Source organism: Apteryx mantelli, chromosome 6 (assembly GCF_036417845.1).
Source record: "Apteryx mantelli isolate bAptMan1 chromosome 6, bAptMan1.hap1, whole genome shotgun sequence".
NCBI classification, from domain to species: domain Eukaryota; kingdom Metazoa; phylum Chordata; class Aves; order Apterygiformes; family Apterygidae; genus Apteryx; species Apteryx mantelli.
The window spans coordinates 43,008,058-43,027,679 of record NC_089983.1 but is presented as its reverse complement, the minus strand read 5'-3'; the positions used below and the strand labels follow the sequence as shown (position 1 = coordinate 43,027,679).

At 38.7% G+C, this 19,622-nt stretch overlaps 1 protein-coding gene across 6 annotated transcripts in view; it reads right to left on the bottom strand.

The window, feature by feature from the left end:
* The window catches only part of MGAT5 (alpha-1,6-mannosylglycoprotein 6-beta-N-acetylglucosaminyltransferase), a 140,269-nt gene that overhangs the window by 71,402 nt on the left and 49,245 nt on the right, over positions 1-19,622 (bottom strand). For all 6 annotated transcript variants that reach the window (XR_010884609.1, XM_067299359.1, XM_067299358.1 and 3 more), the window contains exons 2-3: positions 19,215-19,603; positions 11,612-11,779 (exon numbers count right to left, since the gene is read on the bottom strand). Coding sequence is in view for 5 of the 6 variants with exons in the window: in XM_067299359.1 (XP_067155460.1) it covers positions 11,612-11,779; positions 19,215-19,452 (406 nt within the window). In the remaining variant the exon portion in view is untranslated. The remainder of the gene's footprint in view (positions 1-11,611; positions 11,780-19,214; positions 19,604-19,622) is intronic.

Genomic DNA, 19,622 nt, shown 5'->3' with positions numbered 1-19,622 from the left:
ATCGGAAGGTCTGGTTAACCCTGCATTACAAACTGCAGAGACAGAACATGAATGATCCATGAACGTCACCGTTTAAAAAAGAATAGTCTATCTCACACTGCTGTATGCTACTATATGATTGCTTTCCATTTCACAGAGGGTTAGTCAAGGAAAACTTCTCTTCTTGGGAAGTCCCTTGAAGCACAGGGTAGTACATAAACACAAACTATAATTCTTTATTTTACAGCATAAGCTTTCAGTGTGCCAGGTTGATCACTTGTATCATATTGTATTTAAATTAAATTTTAAATTTAAATGGGTATGTTGAAGAACCAAAGAATGGAAGAAAGGAGAGGAACACAAGATATAGAGAATGGACTCATTTTTGGTACATACACAACTGTAGTCTAGATATTTGTTTGCTTTTGTCACATGTAAACATTTTCTGCACAGAGAGCATGTCTTCACAGACAGGCTGCGATCTGAACAGAGATGACAATGAAGGTTCCTTAGAGGTTATAGTACCCAAATCTCATTTGCAAACATTGCTACTGTTCTTTGTCCAAAAGGTGCTCCAGAGTTCCTGTAAAAGACTATTTGCAAGAATGAAGACTGCCTTTATCTAACCGTCGCATATTTTGTACCCGTCATATACTTCAACAGCTCAAATCAGCTTTGGCAATACTACCTGCAGATACTTTCCAAGCAGCACGCCAGCCCTCCCAGCTCCCTCTGCTCCTGCCCCAAGCCAACCAGCAGAAGGGCCGAGAGGCACGTACGTCAGCATGTGTCCCGGATCCGCAGGCTGCCGCTCTCCCTGGGGCCAGCTGCACCAAAGCTTTTCCACAGCAGCCCCCACTCCTGTTCCTCCACTGTGATGATTTACGTACATATAGCACACTGTACTACGGTGTCCCCAGGCTAATCTACACCTGTAGGACTCTAACATCCACAATTATCACCTCTAACCACGTAAAAACGCTTGAAGTATTAATGTCTCTACTAGAATTTCCAAGAACAGCTGGCATCATTCCCCCTCCTTGCCAGCAACAAATTACACTTCACTTCCACCTAAGCTAGGATTTATTTTCCTCAAGATTTAACACCTTTTCCCACCCTCCTTTACAGACTCAGATGAGGCTTAACTTACCTACCAGCTTCTCACTCAGTATCCAGTTCCCCTTACCACGGCTTGCCCAGACACCTATATCAAGTTTCACTTAGCTTCACTCACAACTCCTGATCATTTAAGGGTGTAGTGACAACAGTTCTATGAAGCTTAGATACAAACTGTCCCAGGAAGCGATTTACATAAAATACTATCCAGAGCAGAACAAAATGTAGCAATATATGCATACAGGATGGAATGAACGTGAAAGAAGAGGAGCAATAATATGGAAAAGCAGCTCAGCTCCATCTAGACGCTCCCCAGACAAGCTAGCTTTCCTTTTCTGCAAATAGGAAACTAGATAACATAATCAGACTGGAAATACATATATATCAAGGAAGGCTGTACAAAGCAACACAGTGCCAGCAGAAACGCACAGGTTTTGAACATACTAGTTTCTAAACATATACATGAGAATTAAATGTAAAAAGCTGAGTACACTTGTGAAAAATTTTTAAGGTTCAGGTCAACTATTACTTGCACTAAAGCAAAACCCTGTCATCGTTGCCATAGTCAAGTGCAAGTTGTAGGCTGAGAAACATTCCTTGTCAGCTTTTCTGCTCCTTACTGTCCACAATATGAAGAATCATATTTCGGCTCCTCTAGCTGCTCACTACACCCAGAGGATTTGCTGAAGCCTGTATAAGAGCTATTAGCCTGTGGCAACAGAAAGGCTCCTTTCCCCATCCCTGCCTAAGTTCGCAGTACTGAACTATGTAGCTCTGAGCAGGGGAGACATTCCTGTAAAAATCTCTGAAGTCAAGGAAGCTGCCACCAACCTCTTTAAATACGAGGATTCATGTTAAAACATCCAGATAGCACTATTATGCTCTTACCAAATTCACTTTGGATAGTTCTTTCCTGAAGGGGAAAAATACATTATCAGGCCAGACATTAAAGTTACTTTTGTTGGAAAACAGTATTTGAAGAACTATTTAAAATTTTTTAATCCTTAATTAGGGTTTCTGTCATTTAAAATGCAAGTTGAGATCTCTTTTCCCAGCCAACACTTAGTACTTAAAGCCAAAAACTCTAAATATACAGTAACTGTCAAGTCAGTACAAAGCAACATTAGCTAACACACACACTTTCCTTTTTCTCTCTAAGCACTCTATGAGCTATGATATTATTTTCTATTCTACAGACACCTAAGTGTTTTTGAAGTTAGGCACAACTTATTTCATTTTGAATGCTGTTCTAATATGAATATGACCATATTATAAACCTAAGGGCACACAGAGTTCACAGATTATCCTGTGGAAGTGGAAAATACTGACAAAACTAACAAATTCCAGATTTTAAAAACCTTTTCAAATACAGTGCCACATTTGTGAGGTCCTGGAACATTCAATATAAAAATAACTAAAATCAAATCCCCACGTTTAGAAAGCACTCATGCTTTGCAAGTCGCTGTAGCTGTTTAAAGATGTTACAGCTCTGCATCAGAGATCTTTAGAGCACAGCAGAGCAGGTGAAATTGAGGTTGTGAACAATCATCAGCTATTTCAGGGCAGTCTGGCACATCAGCATGAACGACCTGGCACGCAGGTTCCAGCTGAGCCACCTGACCTTGCGCTGGAGCAGATACACACACACAGCAACAAAGGAGAAGAACAAACACATTGGTTCAAGTCACATGTCTTTGACAGCGCACTCCTAAACACCAGCTCCTGCAATTAAACTGAGTGTCAGGGGCTTTTTTGTTTGTTTGTTTTAGTGAAGCTTTATAAACCCCAGGAGAGAACTATATAGTCCAAAGCATAACCTGCGATTTTTTTTTTTTTGCTTGCTTCCAAGTTACTCATTAACAAAACAGTTAAATATTAGTAAGTGCTATATGCACATTTTACCCTTTGCTTTATGCACATCCTTCAGACGTGCTTCATGAGGGCTCAAGCATTCTGCTTCAACTCTTCCCCATCAGTTATGAAGCCTAGAAATAATCCACTACGACAGACAGTAAGCTAAATAATAGGTATAACTACAGACAAGAGATGCTCTTGCATAACTATTCAATAGTGATTGTTGTCCAATAGGTATTCAATTTGTCATAGAATTTTTAAAATAGCAGTATTGTTTAAAGCCACGACACTATGAAAATTGCACACTGTGACATCCATTAGCAGCCTATCCAGTCTGCCAAGGACCAACTCTTATTTCTTCAGAAAATGCAAACATCTTGCAAAGTTTAACATTACCTAAAAGGTTATACAATCTTGAATCTTGAGGCTAAGAAGAACAGATTTTTAGACCAGGGCAAAAAAATATATTAGAATACCTTGCAATGATGTACAGGACTGATAACAGTCCAATTCCAAGTGTTTCCTACGGACAGGTCTTCTAACATCAGGAGCCTCCTTAATGTTAATAGGACAGAGTAAACATATCTGACTGATCTATTTAACAGTTTTATCTCTATCTGTTCTTTTACTGGTTGTGATTGTTAAATAAAAGTTCTATTCTTACTTGAATTCATGGAACCCTTTCCTTGTTGTTTCTATTTCAGGACAGAAATCAGGTAACTAAGGTTAGACACAACATTCTAGTTAAGGTTGTTTTAGTTTCTATAAGGGCTCCTTTCCCTTCCCCCACTTATTAATACATTTGCAAATCAATTCACATTTTTCCTCTCCAGCAGGTAATATTTCTTTAAAGAGAGAATTTGCAGCATGAGCTGAAAGCACTATCAACATATTCAAAGAAATGAGCTGAAGGTTAAAAGATTTGAAATGCAGAGGACAAAATACTTTCTACTAATGTTTTAGAAATGTCAGTAGTGAAATATTAATATGATTTAGAGAAAATCAACTTTGCTGCTGCTAGCCCATCTTCACACCAGCTGTGCTGCTGTGTTCCATTAACACCGCTGAAATCAGTGCAATGTTAGGAGAATTCAAGTAGTAGTTAAGTGGTTAATCAAAATGCAGCCCAGGGGACCACTTACAGCCCCCTTCAGCACTGCAGTGGAAAAGATTCACATGCAGTCTACTGCACCGTCATTATGCTGTGCTGCAACAAGAGGCTTGAAAATACCCGATTCTCTCAGCTCCACGCTACTGCCTTTACAGGAGGCAAAGAGACAGCAAAATAGGAAAAGCTGCTTGGTATTACATATAGTGTGGAAAAAAATACCCTGGATAAGTAACAATAAATATAAGTCAAAGCAAAGCACTACCTTAAGAAAGTTTTAATCTGGGCTATCAGAATCAGCATGGTCCACGTTCTGCTATGTCTAGTACACAGTGATGTTTCTCCTAGGAAAATTTGTTTGTCTTTCAAGGCACGACCATAGAGAAGATTGCACATACTATTTTAACTGAATAAAAACCAACTGCAGTACTCCTAGGATAGGAGGACAGCCCTGGAAGTTCTAAATAATCTGCAATAGTTTCACTTTTTATCAAGTTCATCTCTGCAAGTACTGAAAGAATGAGGCAAACTATAGCTGAAGACTCTTTAACAAGTCCGTTACACATATAACAAAGCTCATGGGAAAGAGCCACAGAAACAAATCAGCTGATTGTGAAGCTATCCAAGTCTTTCTCTCCACCTAAAAGGTTTTAGTGTATCAGCTTAACCTCTGCAGGAAGTAGCAGACTGAAATACCACCAAGACAAAGGTCCTTCTTATCACAGTAACATTAAAATAAATGCCTGCTTGCTGCATTGCCAAAGCTGATTCGTCAACCTGCCTTGCTACATATCCACGACGGATGCCAAATACCAGACAAGAATCCAAGCCATCATCTCTTAGATGACAAGTAAATATCAAAGGCTGCATCATAATGAGTGACTTTTAAAGCTTGTCGTTTTTTTTCTTTTTTTTTCCTGCTCATTGTAGTTTAGATCTACTGGAAGGAAACAACACAAAAGCAATTTCAAAAAAAGCATATATTATTAATCATGTTAAAACCAAAGTTATTACAGGAAAAAGACAGCTCAACATCCAATACAGCAGAACAAGCTAACATGTAAAGTAGAAAAGCTATGGATGCTATGAATAGATATGCCCAAAATATTCCCCCTTTCTGAGGAGTACTAAATACAGCATCCTGATATTTAACCGTTCTTAGTCTTTGAAAAAAGGAGTTCTTCAAGTATCAAGAACATATGGGTGGGGGGGGGGGAATCACCTGACATGAACCTTGATTTGCTCACTTTTATGGGATCAAAGGTATGCAATTAAAATCTCCAAGTGACACTTTTCAAGGTAAAAGAACATTTTGTAAACAACCAATCTGGCACAGTTTTCAGTGCAACTTTACTATCTAAAAATGTTAGTTATGTTTATCAAAAATTTATTTTTTCATTCAAAAAGCACAGAAGTACAGTGATGACAATGGCTTCTGAATATCTTGGGCCTTGCTCTAAATCAACATTTTTATTAAGAAATGTTGTTTGGCAACTTGCATATTCATAATTTTAACAACACTATTGTTGCGTAGTGTGTTAAAGACAGAGGAATTGCAACAGTTTCCTTCAGTTTCATTAAATCAAGCTTCCCCATAGCTGCCTGAAGAACACGGCAACAGTGAGTGATTAAAAAAACAAACAAAAAACCTGCTTATCAAAAATCACATGAATCAAAGAGAAGGCAGATTCTTTGATTATTTTTGTGCAAGAGATTGTCCTATCTGATGAACTATGCTTAGTGCAATACTGCCCCACAAAAATCAGCATGGACCTCTTTTACAGTTATCTTAGAAAAACATAACTTTTAAAAGCCAAGCTGCCTCAATTAAGCTAATCTCATGCCTGTCACATGGAGCCAAAGATTCAGCTGCAACAGAAGCAGCACTGTAGACAAATTCTGCCTGAAAGTGCCATGGTTTCAAGTTTCCCAGATCCTGCCTAATCCTCCCCAAGACAGCAAGTTAAGATTTACCTCGTGTGTTACTACTAGTGGCAGTCGCTTGAAACTTCCTTTTTTAAAGGTTGGTGAAAATTCTTATGTGCAGGACACTCAAAGCTCAGATTAGTACTTTCTTGTGTATATTAGGGTGTATTATTTCTCACAAATCCAGAGAAAATGGCTACCAAACCTCTTAAGATCTTTTAAAATACAACTTGGACAAGTAAAAACAGAGGAAAGACTTTCAAACCACCTAGCTGAAGCTTTACAAGCATCTTTATTAACAATTCACGCTTTCATAAACCAAATGGAGGTTCTGAAAAAGCAGTTGAAGATATCATCAATATCACCACAACAGGGTTGTTCAAGGTTTTTGAGAAGGAAAGAAAGAGGAAAGTAAGTTTTATAATTTTACTCATGGCTTCTAAAACAAAAAAAAAAGAAAAAGAAAAGAGAATACCTGGTCAAGCTATACTCAAGCTATTCAAGGTGCTCCTTGGCTTTGATTCTTAACCCAACCTATGCAGTCCACTAGTTCACCTCATCCTTCAGCAGAAGTCCCATCCTCTACTTCATTGGGATTAGGATTAGAGATACTTGTTACACTAAGAACTCATGCTCTCTTATCCTTTCAGACTATCTAAAAGAAGAGAAGCTGCTCTTAGGCTTCTCAGTAAAAGATCCTGCAGAACTAAATTCAGAGGAAGAAACCAGGTGTAGCAACACATTGCAAATGTTAAACTTAAATACAATGACGATATGAATACGCATTACAGTCTGCATATAAATTGACAATGTTAGTTGTCTGAGTGCCTGATGAGGAAGAAACAGATTTCTGGTCTCGAAATGGAAAGTAAAAAATGAATCAAAAGTTCCAGTTTACATAGTTCAAGGAGAGTTGAGTTACAGTCCTTGCTCAATCCTCAACATTTCCTCCTACCAACTGTTATCACCTTCTTATCATGAATGAGCTTAATCCAGATGGATTTTCTTCAGATCCCTTTATCTGCCAAAGGCTCTATATACCACTACAGAGTGATATATTCCTATACAGATATCACCAGTGCTGCCTCAGTTCTATACCATTCTTGACAGCCAGATGGCACAACTAAAAAAATGCCATTTTTCTCCATGCCTTGCCAAATAAGGAGCATAACTGATGAAGAGACCATTGGAAAATGATGAATAACTTTAGTCCAACACAGTCCCCAAACTTTACGTAACTGTTTAATAGTGAACATTTGTACTCCAGCCCAAAATATTATTCTAAAGTCTTGGTCAAAGAACACTATTTACTTATTCTAGGTAGACCTCAAATACCAGCATATCTTAGGTTGCAGTATGATAATGAAGAGGCTACTCTACTGAAAGGAAAAAAAAGGTCACAGGCCCTGTAACAAGTGATAAGTATCAAATATAAACTGCTCGTGCCGTTTAGGCTACTGTGGTCAAAGCACAGGCTAAAGGATTGATCAAAACTGGTTTGAAGAAGCCATAAACATTTTTATTAGGCTGTTACAAGAAGTAGATATAAATAGTCATGATAGCTATTGGCATCCCCCAAGTTTATTCAACTTATGGGTGTATTAATAATCCTAAAAGAAAGGTAGGTAAAATTTTCCAAATTGCCAAGACAGTTTGATCATTTCCCATGCCAGTGCCTCCTTTTCCCCTTCACTGAGAGGCTCTTCTAGAGAGAGTACTGTTCATTCCTTTGTGATATAATTTATAAAAGATTATTTTAGCACAGTAGTACAGGTTATAAAACCTCCCATCCAACACTCATCTGGATCTTCCCAAACTTTGTGGTCCATCTTACCTAACTGCTGTTGAACACCATCTTAAAAGAAAATCTTTGATAGTCAGGAACTTCCCTGGTGGGTTTTTATCTTCCTCATGAAACCTAATCTTTCTTCCACTGCTGCTTCATAAAGAAGACCTACAGAAGTTATTGATTAAGGTTTTGGATGACATTGGGTAATCCTCCAAATGACATTCTGACTGCAAACAGTGGTTGATGGTTTCGCAGCTCCTTTTAATAAAGGGCATTAGGTCTTTCCTCATGCATAAGGTTCAGAGGAAATTCTTCACCTGCTTTCACATTGTTAAGACTGTAAAGGCTGTGTATCCTTTCATTAGCACTGTCATTGAGTTACAGGCAACTGCTGCCCACTAACAAACACAGAATAGGTCCGTTCCTTAGGGGGACATGAACTACTTTATTTGCCTAGGCAGCTGCAATGACCATTCTCAAAGTCTGGATACATATGTCCACAAAAGAATATGCAAACAGGACTGGACTGGTCACAAAAGAGAGGGTATTTTGAGTATCAACTGGGTATCAAAAAGTACATAGAAGATTTTTGCTGTTATTTTTCCTTTATTAAGGAAAAAGGATGATAGGTTCCATGTTGTGGTATCAAGGGAAAGTGGTAACTGAAAGTCATTTTAGCTTGTACGGAGTACATTAGAAGATGTGATCTTACAAGTTTATTACAAATAAGAACTTGCTTAGACTAACAGATATTTTACTATAAAAACGTATACTGGGCAAAACTTATATACCTCTAACCTTGGTTTATTGAGAAACGTCAGCATTTTTAAACATACTGAGCTGTTAATTTTTCACCACTTTTTCAGCAACTGCAATTGACAACCACTTCTCAAAATACACTCGCTGCATTGTTACCTGGATTACTTACGTAGTCGGATACGACCTCACATCTGGGCCATACTGAAATACAACGTATATATGACTTAGGAAACCATCCTTACATTCTAATACTATAAATGCTCCTTTTTCATAGTAGTATTTTAATTGTCTAGGAACAAAACACTCCATGTCTGCTCCGATGGCCAGTGTCCTTAATCTCACAGATGGGAATTTTGCAGTCCACGAGTTTTAGTCATGGACACATCTGCTGTGTTCATTAAGTCAGACAGAAACCACACAGACCATGACCTAGATTGAATTCACCAGCTTGACCTCTGGGATTAGTCCTGGATTCCTGCATTACTGTGACCCTCCACCTGTGACATACGGATACTGTTCTTAGGATTACTTTGAGTCCAGCAATGTACCTAATAAAATAAAAATCCCATTTGCAGAGAGGCTTTTGAAGGAGAAATGTTGACTCATCAGAATCATTTTGGTTTCTCTTAGATTGCAGATTAACAGTATCATTTTTTTTTAAATGAAAAGTGTTACTAATACTTAAAACACACAATGAAGAAAAACTCATGGCACATTCAAACTGACAAATCTAGCCTGCTATGATACCCAGTTTCAAATTAGAACAAAAATACGTTTTGCTCTTGAGCAAGGCATCTTCAGACGTCTCAATTACTCTAGCATAATAAAAAAAGGACACGGCTGAAACATTACAGACAAGACCAACACTACAGCTGCTACTGTAATCTCACAAGGTTTGCTTACCTAGCTTATTTTCTGAAAAACAGAGAGAATGTTTGTGTCATGATTTTACCTCTATAACTAAATGGCTTCTAGAGTTTGCTACTGTCAGGAAAATGCCACAAAGACAGGAGCAGAAACAAGTTTTTCACTTCCACTTGGTCACTTCTGATGAGATGAATCTCCACCTTATTGCTTCAAATGGATGAACAGTAGGCATTTTAACTAACAAGTATGTGAGGATTAGCCTCAAGCTCTAATCTATACATTATTACTATCCCGCCTGGATATACCTGAACATTTACATCCCCCGAACAGAGACCTGGCAAACTCCAAGAAAACCGGCAAACTCCAAGAACAAACAAAATTCATTTACCCTAAGAACTGAAAAGAGATGTTTCCTGGCCAGGTTAAATTGTCTGAACAATGGCCCTCACCTATAAAGATAATATGCAAGTACATGAGTTTACTTTTTTGTCCCAGGGGATCTTGGGTTTTGTCCCACGATTTTTTTTAATCAAGAGAAAAGCTAATTTTGACAACTGCTTCTTCCAACTGATCTGCAAATCTATTGAAATTACAGCATCAAGTCTCCTTTTTATCCAACTACAAAAGGAAAATATACGGGACTTTTTAATTTTAAAGCTAACCCAGAAACTGTAACAATACTATACTAGCTCACTTCCCATCTGCAACTAAGATTTCATATTGCATCCTTTGTGGATGTAATATGGCCCACTAGACTGCAAGTGCTATATATCTACAGTTACTCATTTCTAATCTGCTTTCAATCTAACTAAGGCCAGAAATATGATGAAAAAAAAAGTTACCGCAAGGTAAGCAGTATATATCACACAAGCATATCACTGTGGTACCTGCCTATGAGCACGTTTTTATTACGAGGTAAAAGAGGGACAAAGATCTCTCTTGGCAAGCAATAACACACTTCAGATTTCCTTATAGGGATAAATACAGTTACTACAGAGGGGCTGACATACATTAACTCAGTTATGCTGTAATCAGGTAATCACTTGCTTACCACACTCCCCGCTTCCTTTCATTGCATTAGTCTACCAAAGGTTGCATCTGCTTCTCTATTTTCATTTATCTATTAAAAACATAATGTCCTCAGAGATACTGATTTTGATAGGAAACTGAAGCATAAGCAAGACTTAGGAGTATGACTATAGTCCTATTTGCCAGCTTGGCCTAGCTATGCTGCTCTGCTCCCTTTTTGAAGGCTGCAAAGATCATCTGCAGGGCACAGGCAGATTTTCCTATGGGTCAGAGCAGTCAATATCTTTTCGACTCGGTGGCAGAGAAAGGGGCAGGGCAACAGACAAGGCAGTGTGAATGGCAAGATCTATTCAGAGCACACAACATCAGGAATAATAAAGAACTGAGACATGGGAGTAAAGAGGCCAGCGAGGCATTCTGCCACCCCTAGGTTATAACTCTAATGCTTTGAGAAGCTGTAAGAGTAGCAAACAGCCGATTCACTGAAAACAAAATTAAACATGACAATTTCAAATGACATTTTAAAGAACACATCTGCTTAAGCTGAGGACACCAGGTGGATCATCTCTATGTATCAAATCGTAAGAGCTACTGGGCAGAATAGGAAGGAAATTTTTACATGATAATTATGGTTGTACTACTGATTAATAAGTGCTTTTTTGGGGCAGAGGAGGAAGGGACATTTTTACATCATAACTGGTAATATAATGACAATTAGTAAGTGTTTTCTTTTGGGTAACAATAAAAAAAATTGCATATGCAATCTGAGTATCTGCACAGAGTAGATTCCTACTGACCAAGTAATTAGGCTTAGAGAGACAATATCTGCCTAGTTTCACCTTTCTAATGTACAACCACTGAAAGTACGAAACATATACTAAAGTAGTAGATGTAGAAAGATGTAAAAATATCTAAAAAACGTGCAAGGTGGACTGTTCCCCTTTGGCAGAGAATGTTTTCTTCAGCATGTTCAAGTTGCCATAGTAGAAAGACTTCCTTTGAGCTTGTAAAAGACCAATGGACTTAGAATTGCTATTGATATAGGTTAGTCTTTCAATTTTGTTTTCAAAGACATTTCAGTCTTTGCAACTGAAAAACCATATTGTTGCTTGGAAAAGAGCATACATAGAGAGAAAACACAGATTAAACAGCCCATAAGTGTTCTAAACAATTGCCATACTCACCTGCTACATTAAGCTTTTCAGCTGCTCCTAGGCTGGGAGCAGGAGTGGTGGTATTGTGGGTAGAGTTTGCTCCTGTTCCATTAAGCACAAGATTTTCCACCTTTGATTCCAGCTTCCCAATGCGCTGCAAGATATTATCCAATAAGACAGCAAGTGTTTTCTTCAGATCTACAAATCAAAAGTTAAAATGCTTAATAATGCAACGGACACTGTCAGAGAGAATTACACAACAGATACAAGAACGAGACTGGAATACATACAAGCACTCTGTGCAAGACTTGGTCATTAACAGCTGTTTGCACAAACATTCCCTACATTGTTCAACCTCACATGCCAGCTCCTCTGGACATGGGACTGGTCTTCATACGTATTTTATAACACACATAGCAAACAGCAACTTTTATGTATCTTACATTCAAGTTGAAGAAACAAAAAACGCGTGCTTTGTAATTACTCAAGTAATCATACACTGCCTAAATAATAATGAATACATGTCCCTTATATGCACCTACCACCAGCAGTTTTGGGGATATATTACAATAAAACTAAAAGAGCTTTTATCCCGACTCCAGCACAAAATACACAAGACAAAAATTCCTTCTTCGTGGAACTGCCCAAACTACAAGAATCAGCTGGATCTATCAAATCAAGTCGGGGGGGGGGGGGGTGGGATGGGGAAGGGGGAGTAGGGGAGTAATCAGGAGCAAAGAACTTATCATTTACAAGGAAGGCAGGCATTAGGCTTATCTGGCATGCAAACCCTTGCCATATTACTCAAATACTCCCGTAGTGAGACCTAAATCCATATTCAAGTAGCACTATCAGAGAAAGAGATGTTCAGTCATCTGGAAATAAAAATCCCATTCCCAGAAGAGGGGATGGCTCTCAGCCAGATCAAAAACCTTCTCCTGCATCTCCTCCACCACAATCAGGTTCTGCACTGGCACAGAACCTTGGGTTTCCACCTTTTCTATCGTATACCCAAAACACCGTAAATCACCTGTTTCTTTTCTTCCGTCTGTTGGTGATTGCATCTACCTATCCTTTTGATCAGATACAATACTTTCTTTGCACGGAAAGCAATAAACAGCCATAGGAGTCTGTGTATCGAGTGACAGCTCAAGAAGACTGAATTGCCTCTTATTTTTTCTTCTCTTGTTCTTTTGTTCAGTTTTCTTAGAGTAATGAAGACAGTTGGGTAAGCTAAAACATACACACACAACAAAACAAAACAAAAAACCCCCAAAAACAAAACCCACGAAACCGCACTGAGAGGAAAAAAAAAAAATTGACCATCATCAGACTAAACTGTAAAATTAAAGTGGGATCAAGCAAAGCAAGATGAAAGAAAGTATTGTTCTTTGTTCATTTATTCTTGTCTCAAGATGAAAGTATTTGGTATGTTGAACTCACACTATTTTTACATTTAACTACATAAAATAATTATGTATTTATAATACATTTTCTGCTTTCCACAACTCTAGAACCAAAGAAGTTTTCTGATCTGTAATAGAAAATTCCTCTATACAGCTGAAGAGATTCATCTGCCCAAACATCAGTTGTAGTTTTGCCACATACTATTTTGCATCCCTATTTTTTTTTTGAGTACCCCAATTCTTGTGCAAATGAGAGAGTAAATAAGAACAGGATATTAAATTTAGAAATCTTATGATCTTTTTCTCCAAATAAAAGGAGAGTTATTTATTCAAAGGAGCCATAAAGTAGATACTTTTCTTTTTAACTGTTAATTTTCTTTTGTTCTCTGAAGATCAGAAGATTAAATTTTTAGTGCTAATGATATATACTGCTTTAATATATTTTAAACATAGATATGGTCCAGTGGAGTGAAGGATAAAAGTAGTATTTATCAAAACAAAATGATTCACAAATGGGATCCAGAAGTCAAAGGCAAAAGCGTGGAACAAGAACTTAACAGATACAAAAAACACAATGCAGAAGGAGGAAAATCTAGAAAAAAAGGTATGGAATAAAATAGGAATGGTATAGGAATAAAAGACTCAGGGAACAGTAAGAGGAAGAAATATAGCGTACATTAGGACATACGCAGAGTATCTGGAAAAAAACAACTAAATACTGTAGTCTTCTAATACTGATATTAAAATATTGATATAAAGAGACATCTTACCAGAATGAAAAAGCACTTGGAAGCTAATTTGGGAAGGGGAAGGTGGGGACACAGATTCACAGTAATTTTCGCAAAACAGCTGTTTACTGCTATAGAAATCTAATAGCCACTCTGTGTATTTGGACTACAACTTTTAAAAAGAAAGTATTTGATCCACCTACATGACAGATCAATATATGGCAGAAAGAATATAAAAATCAATACTGCTAAGTGGAAAAAGTGAACAAGCTATGTAATCAAGACTATGAATAACTGAAACCCTTGTGAGTGGGTAAAAGGCAGACAAATCAAGGAAACTTCATACTTATTCTTGAACACAGTATCATGATTGTGGGTGTTAACAGTAATCAGCAGGTAAGACTAAAAGAAGTAGAAAAGGCTAAATAGCATGGGCAATTTTCACAGAACAACCAGCCAGCTTCTTCCCGCCACTGTCACTAACATTCGCCGTTAACAGGGTGGTGGCTGAACAGCTAACCCCATTGCTTGCTACCACCACACCATCTGCAATGCCAAGCTGCACAGCCCAGCTCACGGCTTACCCAGTTTCACACAGTATTATTTCACATGGTATTATTTGCTCATCCTAAAATCTGCCTCACTACCATTTTAAATAAACACATTACCATCATTTTGCATCCTGCAGAACTGCTTAATTTGAGAATTCCTGTCTAAACTTGTCTTTAAACTGAAAAGGCTATGGACCGTGAAAACTCCCACACAAAAAACTTAGTTGGCCTTAGGCTAACAGAACTGTTACAAAGTTATTTCATCCACCTGCAAAACGCAGTTTAACATCTCCTGGGGAACTTGACCACTGTTTGGCAGCAAGTCAACTTATTCCATAGCCAGATTTGGAATAGGAAATGAATGCGATGGGCAAACTGCAGGGGAAACGTAGCTAAGGATATCCTGCAATCCTGAGCCTAGTGAGGGCACAGATTAATGCAGTTCCCCTCCAGTTCCTGAAGACAGGTATCTTTTTTTTTTTCTTCTTTTTCTTTTTTTAATTCAACTTAACACAAACCAAGGAGAGTGGGCCAGAAAATTGTGTGCATAGCCTTGAGAAAAGTTGTCTTTTAAGAGTGCTTGAAGTTATTTCATAAGATTACAATACCAATACAGTTTAATGTGTAGTCACAGACCAGTAGAAATTACAGAATAAGGACTGCTTGTTATTTAAGCAACAAAGCAATATAATAGTTAGTGACACTACAGATGATAGCGTCAGCTTTGTAGACAAGCATCTGAACACCAAAATTTATCAGGAATAGCAAAAAAGCAGTAACAAACAAGACGACATCCCAACATGTCTTGTTAAAAAGAGGTACTTTTAATCCATGCGCCAAAAGAGAAAAAGGTGCAGCCATGTAATCTGTTGCACCCTAAACTTCATTCTTTGCCCAAGCCTATAAAAGGCATCTATCCAAATTATTCAGAGCAAAGTATTAAGAAAACTATAAGATGAAACAGCTCTATTTTGCAATTAATTTTCCAAATAGCCTAAAAGTGAGTAGGTAAGTAGGAAAGAAAGCAAACAGAAAAAAAATCACAGAATCGCTGAGGTTGGAAGGGACCTCTGGAGATCATCTAGTCCAACCCCCCTGCTCAAGCAGGGTCACCTAGAGCATGTTGCCCAGAATTGTGTCCAGACAGCTTTTGAATATCTCCAAGGATGGAGACTCCACAACCTCTCTGGGCAACCTGTTCCAGTGCTCTGTCGCCCTCACAGTGAAAAAGTTTTTCCTCATGTTCAGATGGAAGTGTCTGTGTTTCAGTTTGTGCCCGTTGCCTCGCGTCCTGTCGCTCGGCACCACTGAAAAGAGTCTGGTCCCATCCTCTCGACACCCTCCCTTCAGATACTTGTACACATTGATAAGATCTCCTCTCAGCCTTCTCTTCTCCAGGCTAAACAGGCCCAGCTCTCTCAGCCTTTCCTCATAAGAGAGATGCTCCAGTTCCCTCATCATCTTAATAGCCCTTCGCTGGACTTGCTCCAGTAGTGCCACATCCCTCTTGTCCTGGGGAGCCCAGAACTGGACACATTACTCCAGATGTGGCCTCACCAGGGCTGAGTAGAGGCGCCTGCTGGCAACAGTCTTCCTGATGCACCCCAGGATACCACTGGCCTTCTTGGCCACAAGGGCACATTGCTGCCTCATGCTTAACTTGGTGTCCACCAGCACTCCCAGGTCCTTCTCCGCAGAGCTGCTTTCCAGCAGGTCAACCCCCAACCTGTACTGGTGCATGGGGTTATTCTTCCCCAGGTGCAGGACCCTGCACTTGCCTTTGTTGAACTTCATGAGGTTCCTCTCTGCCCACCTCTCCAGCCTGTCCAGGTCTCTCTGAATGGCAGCACAGCCCTCTGGTGTATCAGCCACTCCTCCCAGTTTTGTATCGTCAGCAAACTTGCTGAAGGTGCACTCCGTCCCTTCATCCAGGTCATTGATGAAGAAGTTGAACAAGACCGGACCCAGGACTGACGCCTGGGGGACACCGCTAGCTACAGGCCTCCAACTAGACTCTGTGCCACTGATCACAACTCTCTGAGCTCTGCCATTCAGCCAGTTCTCAATCCACCTCACTGTCCATGCCAAAATGCCAAACAAGTAAGGAGTATGATAGGATCTTGCCAATTTAAAAGGAGCTACACCTCACTTTGAATTGCACCATATTTTAGAAATATTTTCTGGTAATATGCTCTGTTCATTTTTGTACTCTTTCACACACGCACATCCCCCCTAATTCTCATGTTGAATGAAATGAAAGTGAGTGAGAACCAAAACTTACTATGCAGAAATAACTGCCAAACAAAGCATACTGATAAACTCGCAAAAAAAAGTTCTCTACTTTGAGATAAATATGGTATATTTAAAGTTAAACTTAAAAGCCTGGGCCAGATGCATAATCTTAACATTAGGTAAGTTGACTGAACAAAAAAGTGAAATGGGAAAGAGCAAGAAACGTTAACAGAGTAAGTCTCCGCTTTATCAGCGCGGCACGTTGTTTTTCCACAGGAATTTCATGCACTGACAAAACTTTAGATCTTTTTGGAATTTCAAAGTCCTAGTTCTAACTTTCAGAAAACACCATCTTTTTCTGTTGATTGTTATAGCTCATTTTTGAAAATAATTTCCATCAGGCTATAAATAGGTATTTGTAAATGACACCAAGTTAGTTAGTCACAATATGAAGATACTGAAAAACCACCTAATTTCCCCCTAACCTCCAAAAAACATTTAAATCAAGTTCTAACAAATAACCAGAGGCATAACAGATAAAACTACTAGACAGATGTTATAAAAATTAGCAGTCAACTTCATAATCCTGGATTCAAGGCAATATGACTGCTCTCAAGAAGGCAAGTTATAAAGAACATAGCCCGATTCTGGCTCTCGACTAAACAACATTTGGAGTATAACAATTTTTCACATTTGGGCACTTCTGCGAGTTCCAAGTATATTCTTTGGCTTTTTAAAAGCAAAACAAAAGAATACAAACATTCTTAGCAAATCCACACTAGTCACCACTTGTAACTGTATTAATTGCAGGGCTAAGTTCACCCTAGCCTACCGGCGAGATTAGGGAGGATAGACAGTCCTCATTCCTGAGGGAGGGGTGAAAGCTGTTTCAGCTGCGTACACTGCCCTTCCTCACAAATAATCAACTACACCAAAACTAACATGACATTTTTTCATCTATCCAAGTTCTTAGACATATAAACATAACAAGCACTCTTTCTAAGTACATTCTGGTCACTTAAGCCAGCTGTAGGATATAGAAACCTGCTGTCCTAAACCCTTCCGTTAGCACCCCGGAAAGGCCCCTGAACAAGCCATTTTGCATCTCAGACAACTCCACAGGCTTTGGGGAGTTCTTGTTAGGGTTTGCTGTCATTTGGAGCTTCATATTGTGACTAACTAACTTGGTGTCATTTACATATACCTACTTACAGTCTGATGGAAATTATTTTCAAAAATTAGCTATAACAATCAATAGAAAAAAATGGTATTTTCTAAAAGTTAGAACTAGGACTTTGAAATTCCAAAAAGATCCAAAGTTATTCTCGCTCTGAAAAATGAACTAGAACTGAACTGTAACATGGAGAATAAAATAAAATTTGGATCAGTCATTAATATTGAAATCATTCAGCATAATACCATTCAGTGTTTCCTCCTTCACAGTGAAAGAAAGCTAAACCACAGATGACAAAGTGACAGGTATGATCCTCTTATTCCCACTGTGGGTGAACCATGAAGTAGTAACTGTTTCCTTCAAGACAGTTACAGTTGACCAGACTACTTCAGAAACTGTTCATAGCAATCACAAATTTAAAACCATCTTCTCTCTCCCCCTGCCAATTGTAGACCATAGTATCAAAATTCGAATTCACTGTAAAATCAACAGAACACAGGAAATTCACCAGGCTGGCAAAAGGGTTTGACTTCCTTGCAAGCCGCCCCCTCTTTGCATAGTCAGTCATTTAACAGCGGGGTACCTAAAACCTTTCCCACATAGCCCATGGTAATGTGTTTAATGGGGTGTGTACGCAAAAGCTCATTTACAAGCTTCTTGCAAGACAATGCTGATAGATATTATAACAGAACTGTATTTTTTTCTGCTGTTTCTACCCTCTTTAGGGCAATCCAATTAGTGTACCTCCTCATTTATCATGACAGGATTCATGTCTTTTTGGCAATTAATGTCTATTTCTTCCGTGTATGTTTAAAAGTTCCAGTAGTCTCCTTATATAACAACTGAAGATTTTCCAGTTATTTTCCTCAATTCTTCATTGTCTACAGCACCATATCTGCCATTTATTCCAGTTCAATAGATGTCACATTAGAATATTTTTGTGAAAACACTCCCTAAGAGAACATGCTGAAGCAACAAACAACTGGTCTCAGGTTGGAAGAAAAGAGGACCAAAATTGTCAGTCTAGTCACTGACAAGCATACAGTTACTTTGAGCTGAAATCTAAAAATTCCCAAGTGCTGCATTCAAGTCACAGAGACAGTTATCTTCATAGTGGAAATCCTTAAACAGCTGGTAATTCGTGTGCCAACTACTTTATTATCCTTCCGGAAGGTACACTGGTTTCTGCTAGCTGGGTAGAAGTGCTCCAGGAAAGCCAATTAACCTGGATTAGTAGATGTTACTTTAAAAAGAGAAGTCAGCATAGTTCTGAAGGAAAAGTGTTTACCATATAACATACTTTAAATAGCGTTGCTGAGTCACTAAATCAAGAACTAATCTGATTATACTTTACCCTCTTATTTCGTCTCCCATTCCCAGGGTGTAACACTGACATTCTGTGGTCACAAAGAGACAAAGGTTGTGAACAAGAGATTGGAATATAGAAGTACGGTCAACTGAGCAGCATTTGGAAGTATAATGTTTGTACCACTTAGAAAATCCCATAATCAAATTATCGCGTAATCTAGAACTAGCACTTACCGTACGCTGTCACTGTCCCAACATAAGGCCCATCTACAACATTTCTATTTTCTTCAGCTAATGCTTTAATGTATCTTTTGCTGAGATCCAAAATTTGTTCACGCAGGACTGAACTGCTTTCATGTTGTGTTTGCTGCTGAATAGTAAAATGCAGAAGCATCATTCCCCAAATGAAACCAAAAGTCACCAAAAAAAAGCCGAGTTTCTGAGAGGACAGCTTCCATGGAGAGAATGCCATGATTCCCAACAGCTTCACAGAGTTACTACAAAGGTTTCTAAAGCACGAAGCCAAAGAGCAAGTTCATGGTCCAGGTAGAGAAAGGTCAGAGAGCAGGACTCAGTCTTATTCTGACTCCTTAGTCAGCGTATAACCGTCTTTCAGTTCCATCCTGTTAAAAGAGGAAAGAA